Raw genomic sequence first — 19,641 nt, 5'->3', positions numbered from 1 at the left:
ACCGATGGGTTAACTTCGGAAGCGTACCGTAGGGAGCTGACTAATACGAGGCCTTTTGCGCTAATGCATTAAGCTAATCTCCCAAGTTTGCGCAAAAACTACGCCCGACAAGAAGAAGTTGAGAGCTTAAAGGCCGTGGAGAACGAGCTTTTCAACGGCGCGTCGGAAAATTGGCTGCGACGTGATCAGCGCGAGCACTATCGTTTAAACTCTTAACTGTCTTCGTTTCCATCATGCGTTAATCTCGCGGTCGTGAAAGACTCGACCGTTAAAACTGCGACTAAATATATGCCGTATGTTTACATGTCGAACTTGTAAATTTTTCTGTGTTCAAATATTTCGTCGGTTAAAGAGGTTGTAGAGTAAAATGAATGTAAGTGATAAGAATTCGACATAAAAAAATTTATAGCGGTGTAAAGTTCATAGTTTATGTTATAGTAATATTCGAAATAATAATAATAATAATATTTTTCTAATATCTCTGCATCTCTATTAGGTCAACTGAACATAAGTATGGCATTAATAAAAACAATAAAAAAATAGAGGTATTCGTTTTATCGTTTATTTTCATATTTGTAATATAAGAATGCGATTTTGCCTGACGAATACTAAATTTTTTGAGTGCCCCCTTGATGCACCACTGAAAATACGATACTGAGCCATACAATCTTCTTAAGTCTGTCATGATCGTTTATTTTGTCGCTCGCCATTTCTTCTAGTCTATTTTATTTTCGTCCCTTGTACACCATCGGGCACTTTATTTTAATTTCACCGGACTAGCCGGTCGCGAGCGAAAGGCTTATATAGATAAACGTAATCGAACTTAATCCTCATTTGCACTTTAAAGCGATACTTTTCTCTCCACTTCGCGGCATTTCGATAAGAGCCGGACGTGAAAGGCCTCGCATAAATCGAAAGAAACGTTCCGGGTTTTATATCCTCATCCCATTTATCGTCCTGCATACAAACCCGACGCGACAAGAGCGGTAACCTCGTTCCTTATTTCCCAGTACAACTCTTTCATTGCCGTGAATACATACAATAAATGTGAGAAAAGTAAAGAAATTGTTCGATCGATATATTAGGAATCTAACGTTTACGTCCGCATGAATTTATTAACTTGCAATCAGCATGCGTCATCTAGAATGGTCAGTTCAGGCAATGTCTTTTATATTGAATTTTATCGTGCAAATAATGAACGTTTCAACTCAGTTAACCGGATTTGCATGCTGCAATTAACGAGTTTGCGGACTCTATCGACATGTCTCAACTCAACTAACGTCTGCCTCCTTCACCTTAAATTTCTTTCATTCTGGCTATTTATTTACCTTTTATTATGCTGAAATCTAAATTTATAATATTTTTATATATTTTTTTCGTTTCTCCTTCATTTATTTGTAAACCGAAAGATGACTTTCCGTTTAAATAAATCAATAAATAGATGAATAAGTATGAAGCGAGCTGATAAACAATAAAATAACGATATATTCGGCGCAATGTCAAGTACAGAAAGATCGTTGTAATAGATTCCACACGGCGTTCGCGCCGGCAACGAAAGAGTTAAAGTTATCATGACGACGACGGGCGAGACAAAATGAAGAAGTAGCTGAGGGCAGTGCTCAATATCGAGTTACTGAAAGTCGGGAGAACTGTCGAAGTCGTCGCGAAGAATTGCATGAACGATAGTGCCATGAGAATAACTCGTGCTCTTTGTAATGTAATTGCACGATAAGGACGAACTTGCTTGCGATAAGAGAGCAGACGAAAGAGCCAAGGTGACCTCATACCGCCAATGGGCTATGATTATTTCCGAAAGATAAAGACACGATGTAAGCGATTGTCTCGCGGAAATTACTTGGTCCGACACGACTGGCATGTTCCGCGACAAGTTCGAACAAGCGTGTGTGTATTTTTAATCAGGCGCCGATTAACGATCGGACGATCTCACCTTAAACAACGCGACGCTACGCGTTCGTTTTTCCTCGTTAACATCGGCGCGCTTCGACATTCCCCCGGCGAAACATTTAAATTAAACTCAATTTATTCTTGCGTACGCGCGAGTCACGCTGAAATTTAATTAGCGACATAGAAACTACACTACAATTGATTGGCTAAATTGAATTATTAAATTCAATTTGGCTATAAAGAGAGCACCCCCTTCTACACTCCCTTTCCCCCGGCCGATGCGATTGCGTTAACGTAATCGAGATAGATTATAATTATAATTGATAATTATAATATTATTTGCGATAATTAGATACAACGAAATTTCCGTGCGATGAACAACGGGCCGAAGGCCTTCCTCGAGGATCGTAGCGATGTGATTACCGTCAGATGGACAAAACGATGCGCGATTAACACGTCCCGTCGTCCATCGATGGCCCACGCTGAAATATTTTGTGCGCCAACGAAGGATTAATCGGATTAATATCGTCAAATGTCTCAGCCTCGGTTCAGACACACACTCGTATACCGGAAGATCGCACAGACATCTTCCGTTCCCATTCCTTCCTACGGCTGGTCGCTTTTATCTTCGGATCGTGCCGCGGTGATAAAGCGCGTTTCGCGCGCGAGGAAGGGTTCTTTGTCCGACGAGCGATGCATTATTTGCGCCTCTATCGATCTTCGGCCGTGACGAGATCGCGCGCGCCGGGGCTCGACGGATCGGCGATAAATGTAAATCCCTCTTACTAAAGTCGCTCTCTTACCAATCTTGGCGAAGGTGGGCGAGTTCGATCGGCGTGATACCGCAACGCGCGCCACCGATACCGTAAACAGACTCGGGCTCCCAAATTACTGTGAAATTTTTAGTAGATCGAACAACACACGCGGCGGAAGAGAGCACGACATCGTTGTTTTACGCTTATTTCCACGTCGCGTCTGTTCCAAACAGAGAGACAACCTTTGTGCTCCCGCAATAAAGGCAAAAAGTTGCATTTCGAAACATCTGCTATCGATATGCATCATCCGCAGCCGCGCTGAAACACCGATTTAGACGAGCGCGGGGACACACCGTGATTTATTCATTTTTTCACAATATCAACTCTATTTTTTTTATACGTTCTGTTTCAGAGACAGGGATGAACATGTATAACTCAAATGTATATCTGTATAAATGTTTTTGCCATGTGCTGGTATATATGTATTTTTCTCTTTTTTTCATTCAGTATTCCCGCTGGATACACACCGCGCGGTGGTCAGCTTTGAAAATTGTCCTTGCTAGTACTGATCGTACAGTTCTTGATAGTGTTATTCGACATATTCGAAGCTTCGCAACTTCGGTATAATTCGATATTCGATGACGAACTTTGGAGATTCTAAAATTCGAATTATTCGAATTAACAGAGCTCATTTTCGAGAGTGCAACGAAATGCTGTACAATTAGTAAGTATCAATTTAATAAGTTCAATTCTGAGATTCTCACGTGAGCGGAAATACTCCATTTGCCGCGTTAAAAATCATGGTTCGGGGAAGACTTCTCGGTCTCCCGAAGTGATCGTCGCGAGAAGTTTTCGCCCCGGTCGAAGAACAGCTGGATACCAGCTAGTAAGAAAACATTCGTTCCTGAGTTTCTACCGCTCGGTGTAGCAGTTAGTTTCCCGGGGACGGCGTTAGGAAGATTAAAGGACAATTCGGTGCTCATTGCGAAGGGATTAAAATCACTCTCGAGTCGGCTCGAGCCTCGCGCGCCGCTTCTTCGCTCGTGGATGCTCAGCCGTTCGCGCGAATTAACATAATCCCGCCATCTCGCTCGCGGAATCGACGAGTGAGCGAATCAGCACGTCGGATTTCGGGACGTGGGCAAAAAGATGATTAGTTTGTTCATCTGCTTCGGCCGGCGTTTAATGACCGTTTCAGACCGATCATCCTCGAGTGATTCGCGAACTACTGGCGGATTTCTTGCCGTCGCGATTTCGCCTGATCGATTCGGCCGGTCGGGAGGTATATCGCCGATCCGAGTGAGCTCAAATATAGACACGCTCAAAGAGTAACGTCCTCGTCATCACAGTAGTCGCGGATTTCGTGCCGCGACTCTGTCTCGAGGTGACGCGCGGTCGAGCGCGCTTTTACAATATTATCACGTACGTTTCTTGAAAACGCGATGAAAAAGCGCGCTCACAAACCGGACCTCTCTCACCACGAGTCGCGTCGGCGAGAATTCAATAGACCGGAAGCTATAAATATCCCTTGCCGAAAGTGGCGAGCCGTAAAACAGAATATCCTATTAACCGCGCCGATAACCGATATCCGGGAGAGTCTCGACTTTTCTTGCGGTCTTATCGGCGGACCGTTTTCGATTTCGTAAGTTTATGAAGGGCGAGAGAGCGGTGAACCCCGGCTTTCCCCGAGATGTCGCCCGCACCATCGACCGCTAAAAGTCAAAGGTCCGTATTCTGACCGTACATTCACACGCTAAATGCAGCCTGATACTGCGACTGAGAGGTAACGTTGTTGTACGTGGCTTTCGATTCGAGGCAAATAACGCTTACCATCGGACAACCGAATTTAACGCTAAATGCGCGGCCGATCCGCAGTTAACATAGATTTCTCTCTCTCGCACGTTGCCAGTTTATTCGCGGAGGTCTGACTCGAATTACGCCGGCTGAGTCGCGCTGAAGCTAACTCCCGACTCGCAAGTCAGACTTGTCATCCGGGAAATAAGAATGGAATGCGCACCCGCGATTCGGGACGAGAATATAAATCCATGGATAAAAAGGGGGAGGTTGGGAAGGGGAAAAGCATGAGAAGGTATGGGAGGTAGATACTTGTGCGCTATCGAATGCCCTAATCTTGAATAAGGAACGAGCAAGTAGCGAAAGAGAGAAATAGAATTTTCCGTCGGAGGAGGAACAGAAGAAAGAAAAAGAGAGAGAGAGAGAGAGAGTGAAGTTACGGCTGGGGTGGCCACCAGACGCACTGACACACTCGAACGAAACCGACGAGGAAAATCCCCGAGAGAATAGAAACATATCGTTTCCCCGAGGAGAGAGAATACGAATTTCGACCGCACGATGCTACGAGGATACGGCGAGAAGAATAAGAGAGGTGCACGTACACAGAACACTTCCGAGACATCGTCTGTTAATATTCGATGGCGAGCTATCAATTACGAATGCATATTTTATTTACTCCAATTTTTACACCGAACATTTTCTCAATAAATTATAATCAACACCACGATAATGACTTATCATTGATGACTCGTTTAGTGCTTGAGTCTATTGAAGTTAACCTGACGACTTATTGTGATATATTTTGTCTAGCATTGCGAGTATGGGGACTAATTATCCTTATACCGATTATATATTTTTATCTTCGGATTTAGCCATCATAGAAGTTTATACTTTAGCCTCGTCTTTTGTGTGCATACTTGATTTCCATTATTCCATCTCAACTGTACTTCATACTACTGCTGCACACAATACAACATTTATTATTATTATTATTATGCAGTTATTCGTGAAACAATGGGTCGTAGCAAAAAACAACTGGACAATCCGGTATCTCCTAATCGTTATTAAATCATGAGCGAATCGTATGGACGCTTCCTTTACCTCCTGCAAAAAGGATAACGGTGAAATTTGAATAACGCGATCTCCGCGATGTTTGTTAGAGCGTTTTGAGATAAAGGTTGAAATTACAGTCGACGATGAACAGACACGATCAAGGTGGGTGTGGACAATCCGGCAGGAAGGAGAGAAGGAAGAGAGATAGAGAGAGAGAGAGGGGTCCGCGGGATTAGATATTACTCGGTGCCGGGTCGCTCGCCAACTGGCTTTGATACATTACCGAGCGATAATCCTATCTGCTCGCAAAGCTAGGACGATACAACCGGAGCAACTGGATGCCATGTCGACTCCGTTGCTGCTACCTATAATATGCATCCAACTGTCGGGCACGGGATAGGGTTCGTGCTATATATTCTCAAGCAGAAGTAGGCGCGGTCTGTTGTCATCGGTGAGTGAGAGAGAGAGAGAGAGAGAGAGCCCAAACTAGAATTGCACGTTGGCGAAGGAGAGATCCTTCGACCTCGTCGGGAGCGACGACGATGCGACTCGCCGGCATGTAACATTGCCTCTCGCAACGCACAGAAAATGTTAGGATATTCCGAGTTACGCGAGTCGCGAAACTCGTACTACATTCTTGTCGTCCCGTGTTATTATCGTGAGATACCACAAAGCTGGCAACTGCAACCCGCGAGCGATCGCTCCTTTGCGTTTCGTTCTCGGCCGGCTGCCTGCGCCGCCACGCGCTCGAAAAGCAATGACGCGACGTTTCGCTCTTCTCCGTGATTGAAATGAGCAGCGAGATACGCGCATATGTGCCATCCGGCGGAATCGAGATGTCGGGAAAGAACGCGATGTCTTCGCTGTGTTCGTTCCTGGTGTACGTTGACTGTAGACTGTGAGAGAAAAAATGGAAAGAGTTCCATAAAATTTGAATGAGATGTCACACTTGACGCGTTCAATTCGCAATAGCACACGTCGGATAGTCGTTACGTTATCATATTAAAAAGTTATCAAGTTAACTCTCGCAAGAAAGGATGGTATAGCAGGAGCTGAAACAGTAGAGCTGTGCGAGTCGTTCGAATTCGAATAGATTCACTGTTGATTCGATTCGAGTTCATTTTCAGATCTAAAAGATTCGAATTCAAATAGTTCGATTAATTTCGAATCATGGGCGGTTCGATTTCGAATCGTTCACGTTTTCCGATTGCTTCATTTATATGAAAACGAATAAGTCATTGAGATTAAAAATTAGTTCCTCCAATTCATATTTTTATTGTTAATAAAATTATTCGCATAATAATTTTTTGCTGAATAATTCGGCGTGATTCCGACCATAAAATACAGGTACTTTGTAAGGTAAACGTGTAGTTTGAAAACACTACTAATACATGCTTATACAAACAATTAAAATTAATTAATTCCATAATTTTTCAGGCATATTGTGTACATGTTTACCAGTTTGTAAAATATGATTATATATATACATATATATTTTTCAGCTTATAAGCTCCTGCACTCTTGTTTTATATCCATTATAAATTTTCTGGCATAGCATTTTCCTCGTGGTTGCTGGGAAATTTTCTCGAAACTATGCAGTGATTAATGTTTTTACCCATTAAAAAAAAATTTTTTTAATATCATTGAACGTACATTATCATATTCAGATAAGCATGCAGTGTAAATCTTGGAAAATCTGACTCGAATTCGATTTGACATGAAAATTTCAGATTCAATTCGACTTCGAATATATTATCAAAGATTCTATTTGATTCAATCACGGGAATACTTGATTCGCACACCTCTACCGAACAGAAAGTGGGGTCATAAATGACTGAAATGTATGATTATGCGTTCTGCTTGATTAAAACAAAGAAGAGGCACAAAAGCCATATGGAACAATAAGCAAAAATATATTTTTCAAAAATATTATAATAATATAATAAGTAAACGTTTTATGCTGCGGTCGTGTGTGACTTCTATCTTTCCTTACGAACGTTAACTCGGTTTCGCAGTGCGCGTCCAAGCTCACGTCATTTTCAAGTTGTGTCGAGATACCGTTCGATGTAAAATACCGGTTTACATCGAGGTAAAAACGCGATTCACCGATCCCACGCTTGTGCGAACGTACTTTTGTCGAAGCGACGGTACCGCCGACATATAGAAAGCTTTGTGCGTCGTCCTGCTACCGCGTCTCTCTCTGAGCCGGCAAAAGACGAGCGCGTATTGCTCTTGAGCCACAATATAGTTCGAATTGATTCCAAGTCCCCGGGAAACGGATCACCATGATAAACTGCAAAAAAAGAAGCGAGCGAAGTAGATATAGAGAGAGAGAGAGAGAGGAGGGGAAGGAGAGATGGATGTAAAGACGAAAAAAGCGGAGTTCTCGATACATACCGATATGTGTGGCCGTGCGCGAATGCCCCGGGGTCGTCCGACGAAATTGCGTCCGGAATTTCAATATAGCGCATATCATATTTCAACCTTAAAACGCCGGCAGGTCTGTCCGGGTATTACTTTGGGGCTCCGAAACCCGCGGAAGCTGACTTTACCCGCCGATTATAGAGATGCCGACTGCGGTAAGGCGCACGCAGGTGAAGCCAAAGGAGGTGGCAGCGGGAGAGTCGAGGGAGGCGGGATGAACTCTCCCGCTTGATCCTTTCGCCGAGATGGAGAGGTAGCCTGTAGGGGACATTAGACGGTTTTCGCTCGGAATAAATGATCAAAAGGTAACTCCAGATTAAAGCTGCCGCTGGTCTGGTGGTGGCGATGCACGCGCGCTTACACGCTCCGCTGCGACTCGATGTTGTGCTTTTATAAAGTGGTTTAATCAAATTTTCAGAAAAGTCAGCGATGCGATTAATAGACGTCCTCTGTCGGAAGACGCATGTCTGCGCACTCCCGGCTTTAGATTCCCCGTCAGATTCCGGGTCGATCTCCGTGTGAAAATTCCACAAAAGAGACGAGTCGTATTCGATAGGTAGAAGAAATTTCGACGATTTTAAAGTTCGGATATGTAAAAGCATACGAAGGTCGAAGGGTAATTTTATCGAGTCGATAGAGGTTTCCACCAGTCGTTAAATTCCGACATATCGGTCAATCGCAAAAAGGTTGTGACGCTATTTTTTCGATGAGTTTCGCAACGTACCTCGTATCCAATATGAAAATGCATCTCCTGAGGATTACTAAGAAAAAAAAAACGAATTCTTCTACAGTAACGGGATGCATTTCGAAACGTATAAAGGTGTTGCAACTTTTTTATGACTGATCGCATACATCTTTTTGAATATAATTACGTCCGCTTGATTGTAGTATCTTTTTTTCTGTACAATAGATATAAAATGTAAACGGGATAGAAGTGACGCGGCTTTGAGGGACTCCGTAACTGTTTAATAAGGTATGTGATGGGGGAGAGGAGAGGGGGGAGAACGATGTTACATAAAAAGAGATTCTCTCTCAAATGGAATACTTTTCGCTGAGAGAAAAAAGTGTTAAAAGAAGGACAAAATGCCTTTATTAATAGCTGCGCGATACTCGGTTATAGATCGGTTACTCCTTCAAAGTGCGTTTCTTTTGTCGAGCTGTTTGTCGGAGAGAGAGAGAGAGGACGAAAAATGATCGCGGTTCAAGTCGGGGGCGAGGAAGACGAGAGAAATTAATACCAGTTCGTTAGGAAGGCTTGTGCTCACGTTGCGGAATTTAATTATCGGCAAGAAAGTAAAAATAAACGGCGCAACGGCGTGAGAAATGTCGATTTAACGAGGAGGAACAGGCATCTCGCTATTGGAACACACTCGCGACGTTCGCTATTAGGCGCGAAACGACCTCCCGAGTAATTTCCACGAGCTTACCACCACAGCGGTCCCCGGGAACGAACGACTACGGTCGAAACATTTTTTTCTTTAATGAAAGGTATCATAAACGAGTTCCAAAGTAATCTTCCGCCAAGTGGAGCGCCGAGACAATTTTCTTCCGAAGTTTATCCACTCGCGCTTATCGAGGGATTCCCCTCTCGGCGAGCAAAAAATTCTCATTATGACTCATCCACGATTGACTAGCGGGGTAAACCTTGGAAATCACACCAACGACGACGACGACGGCAACACGAGCGGACGCGAAATCGACGAGACAATCACGACGAGCGGTGCCGTGATCGAAGGAAATGGAACTCGCGATCCTCCGCGGAGACCGCGACCGGCGACGTCATTTTTTCCCCCGTGGTCGCTGCGAAGAACAAGCGAGCGAAACGAGGCGACATTTGCCGCGAGCGGGTTGTGGGTGGCTGACTACCTCGACGCGGTGATTTATCGTGGAGCAACGCTTGCGCGAGAAAGAGACAGGGAGGAGATTCTGTCTTCGGAATCGACTACGCGCGGTGGTAACGAAAACATTTATTCGACGAATTAAATTAAGAGTGAATGGGAGAGATTTGATCGGGGAGTTATGCATCGGTTGGCGAAGGGGGATGCTGGCGGATGTTCGTGCGATAGCTCGTCGTTTATCACGACGGCGGATCGAGAGTTTGCGGGAGGAAGCGGGAGCCGAGAGTTGCTCCGACGAGCCCGCGGAGTTGCACTTTGCGAGACTAAGTTCGCGCGAGGTCGCGATGATTAATCGATATCCATACGATACGAACTAGCGCGCCGTCGATGCGCGAAGCGACCCTAATCACATCGGAGGACGGTCGCGTGATCGATATATACGGTGATGCGACAGGTCATTTCGTTTCGTTCGGGCTTAACATCGCGGTACACGCTGCCAGCGTTTACGTCATGCTTATCTTGTTCGCGTATCAGTGTGTTACGGCTCCCGTTCTACATTATCATAACAGAGGTGAGCCGAGCTAATTAATCGATCCACCCTACCTCCAGTTTGCGTAATTCATATTTACGTTAAGACCGGTTGTTCCAGTGCAAAGATAAAGGATATGCCCGTCGAGAAGAAACTTAGAAAGTGCGTAACACGTGTGTGCGTAACGTTAATTGAATATATAAAACAAAGAATATCACGGGCGGCCTCTGGTGTGATCTTATAATCGTTAGTTATTGCAAAAGCACCGTGAGCTGAAAATTGTGGAACGTGGTAAAAACTCATCTAAAGGGTATTCTTTCCGCGGATTTCGCCTGAGTGCATAAACTTGAAGATAATTGGAAATTATGTTGAAGACTAATCCCGTCGGAGATCCTTGTTACCGGCGCGCTCGCGGTGTTCTTTAAAGATTCACGCTTCGCACGTGGAGGGCAATTTCGGGATACCGAACGCCGCGGTGAAACCTTCTCGCGAGAGAGGGAAAAATATTTCCGCGCGCGCTAACAAGCTCCTCGTTAACCGAATTATATATCCCGCTGCTTGCTTTTGTGTACAGTGTGCCATTTGCTGCGCGGCGGAGTGGCGGCGATTTTTGGCCCGCAGAGCGCGCACACGGCGTCTCACGTGCAGAGCATTTGCGACACCATGGAGATTCCGCACTTGGAGACACGCTGGGACTACCGGATCCGGCGGCAGAGCTGCCTCGTCAACCTCTATCCGCACCCGACCACTCTGTCCAAGGTACGTGGAAACTTCGGGTGTAATAGCCTCATTAAGGCGGCGGAAGACTTGCGGACTTCCCCTCGGTCACAGGGATTTCTTGCGCCCCACCGGTGAGGCTGTTTTGCCTCGTGTGCCTCTCCATCGGCAGCGAACGAACATCGCTCTTCCTTCCGAGCGTAGGATCCAACAGCCGTCGTTCTAATTAGGGTGGCACGAACGTTTCGCGCGAGCCCGTCACATTTCACGTTCCATTGTAATTACAATCGGGCACAAAAAGCCCGGGGACCGCCGGGGATATCGGATTTTCGGCGAGCAAGCGGAAAAACGTACACTGTCATTCAAGCAAAGTTAAAATTTAAATTTCGAGATTAATGTGAAACGTCGAGCTCTCCTCCCGTGCGTGACGCGCGGGCTTATTCGGTCCGGACGTCATCGTCCTCTTGTAGAGCGACCTACCTGTTTAAAATATATTTTCCCCCGAATCAAGGCTGCCGATAAGATCGCCCCGGATCTAATCGCGTTGAAACGAAAGGCTAATCCCATTTCCGCTTCGTTCGCATTTCCAACGAGCCGTGGCGCGCTGAAAACACACGAACACACACGCGAGATCGCCTTTGCGGCCAACGGAATTCTCTTGCATCCGTGCGCGTCGGATGTTAAGCGCGCGCAGCGGCAGTTCTAAACTTAACGCGAAAGAAACGGAAACTTTCTAAATTTCTCTTAATAAGCGCCGAGTCCCGAAGGAAGGAGCACGGCTGAAAGCCTAGCCGCGGGTTGTATGGCTCTCTGGCTTTTGGGTTAACGACAATTCTCCGTGTTTCTCTCTCTCTCTCTCTCTTTCTTTGCTTGCCTTGTTTCATGAATCCTCGCGCAACTCCTCCTCCAATATTTGCCGCTCGCGAACACTTGCACCCTGCGACACGCTCTCTCTCTTCCTCACTTCCTCCCTTGTTCTCTCTCGTTCGCGCATCCTCTCTCAATATTTGCCACTCGATTTGTCCTCCGTTCCCGAAAGCGCTCCGTTTATTCGCTGTATAGTACGGAATCCCGCTCATCGCTCGTCATTGAGTTTCCCTTTATTTTCGAAGGGATTCGCGAGCAGAACGAAGGAAAAATAAATATCCGCGGCTGCGAGGCGCTTTGCGCTCCGGACGGGAAAACACAAGTGAGGGAGACGAGGATAAATCCGTCGTTACGGCCGAACGGAACGTAACATGGATTTTTGTGCGAAAGACAACGAAATCTGCGCGCGTTAGAAGACAACTCCGCTTAAGTGGCGCCTTAAGGGGCGTGTATCCGACGACACGGAGATGTATTCTCTGCTGGAAGAGAGGAATAGAATTTCTACACGTACGGTGATATCGCGCGTACGTAGCGTAAAGTTTGATTAATTCAATCGGAAATATCGAACATCCGCCGCTTGAATGCTTGAAGCAATACCAAACAGAACATGATCAGCAGTCAGGATTTATTTCCACGCTGCGACTTCCCCGGGTACCTTTATGAGTATCGTATGAAATATTGATGGCTAGATAATAATTTACGGTCGCGTAATACACGTCGGCTTTGACATTGCCGATCAAAGGGCTCTCAACGATGGTGCACAGAGGACACGATTTAAATGCCATTGCATACCTCAAGCTGCTCTTTCTCTCTTTCTCTCTTCTCTTCCTGTCAGAGTAAGAATTTCAATTAGAATTCGCTCGTGTGTCGCATGGTCGAGCTTTGACTACTCGTTAAAAATCCCGAATCTCATCGCCGCTTCGACGTATATCGCGAGATATTCCGATGAACACCTGCGCGACGCAGCTCTAATTAGCTCGCATTCATAATCACGCGACATGTCCCATGAATATTATCTCGGCCCTCCTTTTTTCCCTCTCTGCCTTTTTTTCTCGGTGAAGGGAGATGTGTGCATCAAAGATAAATCGCACGAGACAGAGAGAGAGAGAGAGAGAGAGAGACACGGGTTCGGGTTTCTCAGACTGCAAAATCCGACGGCCGCACAATGAAATGCGAGTGCGCGGGACGAGGTTGCGCGGCGAAGGAGCAGAGGGGGCAGCGTTTAATAAGCTTCCGCATTCTGAAGGTGATAAACATCAGGTTTCCTCAGTCTCAGGTTTCCATTGTGAGTCTAGTAAACCGGAGGGAAGTAGCTTACGTCGTCAGTTATTTCACAGCGTCTGGCAGGGTTAGTTTTCTCTCGTCTGAGTTCTTTCCCTCGGCGGTGTCCCCGCCATTTCCAACGGCGAAAATGCAAAATTCACTAGGAGAGCAGCGGCGTCCTGATTAGAGTACTCGACGGAGGAAAAGGAAAATCGAAAAAGGACGAGGGAATGCAGCAGGGAGGAATGGGGAGGAGAAAACGTTGGCGTCGATTCCGTCAAACGAGCGACAGCCTCATTCAGTCAACCCGACGACGGAAATATTTTACTTTCCGGTACCATCTTACTCGCGGTTCAAAGGGACCGAAGGCGATTGCGAGGAGCTGACGGCAAAATGGAGCAAAAGGTACGGCAGTCGCGCTGAGTCTCTTTGATTCGCATCGAACAAGCTGCGGGGATAACTTTAATACCCTCCCCATCGGCGACTTTCCGCGCTACGGTGTAACAGATTACTATCACAAACCACGCATTATTCCGGATAATGGTGGTGAAAAGAATAATTGCGATTTGCGGCCAATATCGGCCGGAATGAAACGTCGAACGCGAGAGTTTCCATCGAATTTTCCCGATAAAAGTGCGACGAGACGATTCGAGCGCAATTGGAAATATTACTCTTTTCTTGACTTTGTATGTGTGTTAAACATATTAAACGTTTAGACCTTGAGTTCAATACTGTCGACGATACGACAATGTTTCCGCATAAGTCTTCTATGAAAGACAACGCAACGTGATCGCTCTATCGCGAAATGTCTTTAATTCGAACGTTCTCCAATTATCGCGTTCAAACGCGAAGACGAATCTCTCCAATCTCGCTTTGAACTCTACGACAGCTCGTATCGTCCGCGTTGAAATCGAATTGTCAGGCATTTCGATTCGCATTCCTGTCCGAGCGCAAGCTGCTTCTTCCGGCCCGCCTTCTTCGATCCTCGCGGGATAAAATAACCCTTTGTAAGGCACCAAAAGAGAAAAGATCTATTCGTTCGAAAAAGACTTGCGAAACGATCGACCAAGTCTCGCACTTTTTACATTCACATTGATCAACCGTCTCTTTATCTGATTTGATGAACGGCTGAGCGAATCTATCCAAGTTATAACACGTGCATATTGAGTACATTACCTTGAAGATGATAAAGAAAATACCGATATTATGGAATAACCTAAGATTTTTTTAAGATAAATCGAAGACTATTAAAGATAACCGAAATTAGTTTTCATTGAGTTGTAAGCCAAGCGTTTTTTTACAACATGTCTCTAGTAGACTTCGTTTATCTATGGTAGGTTTAATGTTAAATCAATTTTTTTAAAGGTAAATTTTGGAAAGGTAATACAGAATAGAGGTCGGATAAAACGAAATACTTCATGCAATCTTACAAAAAAGTAATTTTTCTCGTATTTCGATGAATATTAATATAACAATCGAATAGTCTATAATAATTATTACATTATATATTTATTATATTATAATCTAATTTCTTTTTTCACTTTTGAAAATAAACAATATTCAAACGAATCTTTTTATAGAGAAACAGAATTATTTACATCACAATGCATATATATGACGGATTTATTCATATCGTACATGAGCATGACTAAAACGTTTTCATGGAGAAATCACCGTGATTGATTCATTTCGAATCAGAGAGAGAGAGAGAGAGAGAAGGAGAGAAATACATATTCATCGGCCACGCATGCATATCAATCGTTATATCGTTGATCACTATAATTATTGAGTATATACCCTGAGGATTGAGGGTATAAGCCTTGATTGCTAATTGCCCAGTATCAGCACCTTGGTTAACTAAGCTGTCACTAATGACGATATGGATATACGTAATGATCGTTAGTATATTTCCTCAGTGATTACGAATACGATCACGCGCTCGCATTCGAACGTCTTAATAAGCGAATGCTTCACGGCTGGAATCGTCGAATATCTGCGTGGGAGAACATCTGCGATCTATGTCTATCTGAATTCAACATCTTCCTCTTTCCGCTCCCGAGTTACAGAACGCGTCACTGGTCGTTCCAATTGGGAGGTATCGACATTATGACGACATAGCGGGCGATATGTTGGCGCTAATGAACCGCGATGGGCGCAATTGCCATTACCGTGGCGATGATTTAACGATCTTCCTCGTGGCCGATAATGGACCGGCTTCTGTGCTCCAGCCGCCAGACCGGCCGGTTGTGTGTGATCGGTTGAATCAGCCGCTACATTGCCGTTGGAATTCAATTTGTAGCGTTTCCTAGTCGAGCCTTTGCTCGTTACGCTTTCCCGTGGCACTTCAATTCGCAATGTCCGCAAACTCGCCACCAGGTTCGGCCTCAGAAAACGGAGAACCCTACGGAAAATTTGTGATGCTCGGTCTTCTATAAATTACGACTCTCTTACACCGAGCAATTACACGATGCTACACATGCTCAAAGGAACAGATTTCGCGTAATGATAGATTTCGAATTCGAATTTAGAGAAACCTCGTGGCGACCTTCGTGACGAAAATGAAATCCATCTTTTTCGTGGGAAAAAATCGAAACGAGCCATGATTCGTCGTGGAGACACGTAACGTGTAATACCAAGCATCTTAGATCCATGACACACAGAAAAACAATAAGACTTAAGCAGTAAGGAAATTCTCCTTACGGTCAAAGAATAATCAACTGTGATTGGTCAATTTTCTTACTGCTTATGTTTTTTTACGTGTCATAGTCCTTAGTATATAATGTTAAACTTTAAACGAAAAGATTTCGATCGTTACACTTTGTTCCTCCTGAGATTATATCCTTTTATTAACAAGAACAGGTATATATGCACACACATACGCGAAGCTATGCAATTCAGGAGAGGAAATTGCTTCTCATCGTGGTTTAGACAAAGTGCACAACAACAACGTCGCGACTCATTGCGCCCCGAAGCGGCCGTCCTCTCATCCAGCACTTAAACCGCTCCTGATCGCCGCCACCCAAACATATCGTCGGCACTAAGTACCCACTCTATTTTGTTCGCGTGGCATTCGCATTGAGAACGGACCCCTCTCTCTCTCTCTCACCCCTCTCGCGATAGCACGTGTCTCTCCTCTCGTCTCTCAGGCGCCGCCGAGGAGCCAACAGTTCGCCGGCTCTCTCGATGTACCGCTCTCGTTTATTTTCGGGGAGGGGTAGTTACTAATCAACGCCATTCAGCGAACGCATTGCGAAACCACGTACGGCGGGGGTGCGATTGAAAGCCAATTGCATCCCTCACACCCGCCCCGCCGCGTCTCTTTCGGCCGATTAGCTATTTACTTCCATTTCCTCCTTCGCGCGCTTTCTTCCCGCTCGTTTCGGCGATCGCCGTTACGTCGGCCACATTCTTCCCACCTTCCCTCCGGTAGAAAAGCGTATCGGGGAGTAAATGGATTGCATCCCGTGCATTCGTCTCTGACGCGGTGATGAGCGCTTCGCCTCGCTGCTGCTTCGGGATAACGATCGAGTTCGCCAGCTCGGACTAATCAGCAGGATCGCGTAGACGAGCAGCTTCCCTCGAAATCTCGAATTCTTCGGATCCGTCGAACGACGATTTATACCCTGGCTATTCCGTGAAATAAACTACTTCATGAAAAGTTTGTCTTCGCCTGGTCTACAGACTTCTCTTTAACTTCGCTTTAAGTGATATAAATCGCGTGTGAATGATTTCCATCTCTTCTCCTCTTTAAATTAATATACAATACGCAGGTAAGAACAAGACTAAGAATTCTATATGTATCACTTGCTCGTCCTTTCGAATGTGGGTCAATAATATGGTCCTTTTATCAAAAGGATTATTGTACTTTGACACATATTCATTGATTTGATTTTTGTATTTGACTTACTTAACTGTAATATTGTATGGAATTCTAGAGTCCGTTGGCTTGGCCGGAACAATGCGCGTCTTTCATGTCGAACTTCATTGAATTACGTATGAAAGACACGATTGCATCAATAGAATGTGCATTTCGGCTAAGGAATACTCCAGTTCTGTTGATTTTTTTATAATTTTTTGAAAGCCCCTTTAAGCGTAGCCTTATTTGTACATTTTTATAATTGTACACTGAAAAAAATATCCGATGATATCTGATCGAATAATCCAATTAAAAAGTAACAAATGGATATGTCCAATCAAGTGTAATGTTTGAACATTTCGTCATTTCATCCAATCAAATCGTGCCTTTATTCGATGAAAATTACAACGATATACAAAGGACGATTAATTTTCCAATTAGATTGCATCCGTAACTGTATCGGTAACTTCAGCGGATATTTTATCGGATAAAGGTATCCATCACTTGATCAAACAATAAAAATAATAAAAGCGGGTACATCATTTAATCGGTCTATTCGATGGAAATTTTTCTCATTTTAGCTAAAATTATGTAACCGTTATCATTTCGTCTTCAGCGATAAATTATATTTCTCTGTCTTTTGTATACCAAAGGGTAAATAAATAAATAAAAATTTTCCGATGCACTCTGATCTCATTTGTATATTGAGAGTCCGGCACGTGCGTTGGACTTTTATCCTCCCGTTTATCGATTTAGAAATGAATTGTCGCGCGCTCAACATTCAACGATGGCTCTTATTTCCAATCTATTTCTCTCTCCTACTAGTTTATCATCAGAGTTTATAATATATTTTTTTTTGTATTCATCGCTTCTAACAATGACAACCAGAGTTCCGGGCTAACAGACAACTTATCGGCAAGCGTGCCGGAAAAATAAATGTTACCTTGGTCGATTTTCTCCGACTCTATCTAATATCTATCTATTAGGTAAACGATTAAGCTCATGCGCGTTCTATTGTTCTTTTATCGTCGTTTGTAGTCGCATTTACTGTAATCGGCGCGAATTAGGGCCTTTTAAGAATCACCGTTAAGTCCGTGAAATTAGATAGCTTATCAGAATTACGACACGGGTCTCCCCGCTGAGATGACGAGATCAACGAGTTTCGACGAAACTCATCCGCTGTATATTGCAGGCATTATTTCTGGAGAACGCGCGTGGAACGATGCGCTTTATTGAAGGGACGACCGGGAAGGGCGATCGTCAAGAAATGTAGACGCAATATCGTACACGGCGTACCGTACTAGGGAATATGGTACCGTCGTATAAAGCGGTCGTGTTACGTCGGAAGTGAATAACTCCGCTGCGTCTAGCACGTCAGACGTAATCTTGTTCCACGTTCACGGAGAGAGAGAAAGAGAACGAACGTAATCGAGAGAAAAAGAGAGAGACAGCGCGTTGGCGGGCTAAGCCGCTTGTTGTCGCGGGCTTCATCGCTCGTAATCGACGTCTCACCTTCGCGATTCGCCATTCCACAGGCAATTTTAACGCCGACAGTGACACTCGAAACACGCCGACCGGCCAGAGACGACGTCGGCGCGCACTCGAGGGCCGCACCGAGAATGCATTATTTACGAGTACATTAGGCAAGAATTCTATTAGAAGCGGAATTAAAAGCGCCACCTCTTCGCCCGATATTCGCCTCTCTCGCGCTTCCTCCCCGACCGAGCATTTCGTAAACTTCGCGAGAGACGACGCGCCGGGAGAAAAGAGCTGTCTGGAAAAATGCAAAATGCATTCATCGCGAATGGCGTCGAGTCGAATAAAGGGACTCGCTTGCCGAACGGCATTGTCTCAGAGTGGAACTCGTGCGTCTCGCGCGCTGCAGCACGCGTTTGACTAATACTCTATGGGCGACTTTCGCGTGATCTCGATTCCGACATCCAATCACCCGAGACGTCCACTGTTAATTACACGATTTCGCCCGATTATTTATATAAAAACTCAGCTTATGAGAAACTCGGTTCTATTTCCTCGCTATTGCGAGGATTTTTTAAATGCACAAGCATTAAAAGTTTCACACCGTGCACCAGTCAAATTCTTACATATTTGAACTTGTGATTAATTCCTTTATATCTTTGTACGAAAGGGATACAATTCCTGTAAATAAATGAAACAAAACGAAATGAAATTACCGCGTATTAATTATCCGATTCCGCCCGATTATTCATTTAAACGCTTAATTTTCTTTGATTACCGAACTATCGGTATCTTCTATCAATTATCTACTGTGTATTTAATTTATATGTGGATAAACAGAAATTTATTCCATCCTGAACTGACATCCGCCCTCTCGAAGGACCATCAGAAATTATATGTACAAAAGTATACATTATTAATTAATTAATTGCCGGCCGAAACTGCTGCTACCAGCGCGCCCGATATTAATTATTCCGACGAGGGTTATTACGAACGAAAGTAGTTTTATTTGTTGTCATTACGCGCGATAAGCTGTACGTGCGTACACATACGTGCGCCGTGAAATTCGAGCGAACGAAAATTCTGTTCAACAGCGAAGGCCAAAAAGGCCGACGCGGCGATCGCGCGGGCTAGATTTTGTATGGGTACATTGTAAGCGGAATT

General features: G+C 44.6%; 1 protein-coding gene across 4 annotated transcripts in view; it reads left to right on the top strand.

Moving 5' to 3' along the window:
- LOC106747061 (glutamate receptor ionotropic, kainate 2) overlaps window positions 1–19,641 on the top strand; it is a 136,981-nt gene that overhangs the window by 41,167 nt on the left and 76,173 nt on the right. For all 4 annotated transcript variants that reach the window (XM_014624323.1, XM_014624319.1, XM_014624321.1 and 1 more), the window contains exon 3: window positions 10,873–11,057. In XM_014624323.1, coding sequence (XP_014479809.1) covers window positions 10,873–11,057 — 185 coding nt within the window. The remainder of the gene's footprint in view (window positions 1–10,872; window positions 11,058–19,641) is intronic.

The sequence above is a fragment of the Dinoponera quadriceps genome, unplaced genomic scaffold (genome assembly GCF_001313825.1).
Source record: "Dinoponera quadriceps isolate SergipeBrazil2010 unplaced genomic scaffold, ASM131382v1 scaffold2110, whole genome shotgun sequence".
NCBI classification, from domain to species: Eukaryota; Metazoa; Arthropoda; class Insecta; order Hymenoptera; family Formicidae; genus Dinoponera; species Dinoponera quadriceps.
Note: the sequence above shows the minus strand (reverse complement) of the source record. Positions and strands in the feature narration are given on the sequence as shown.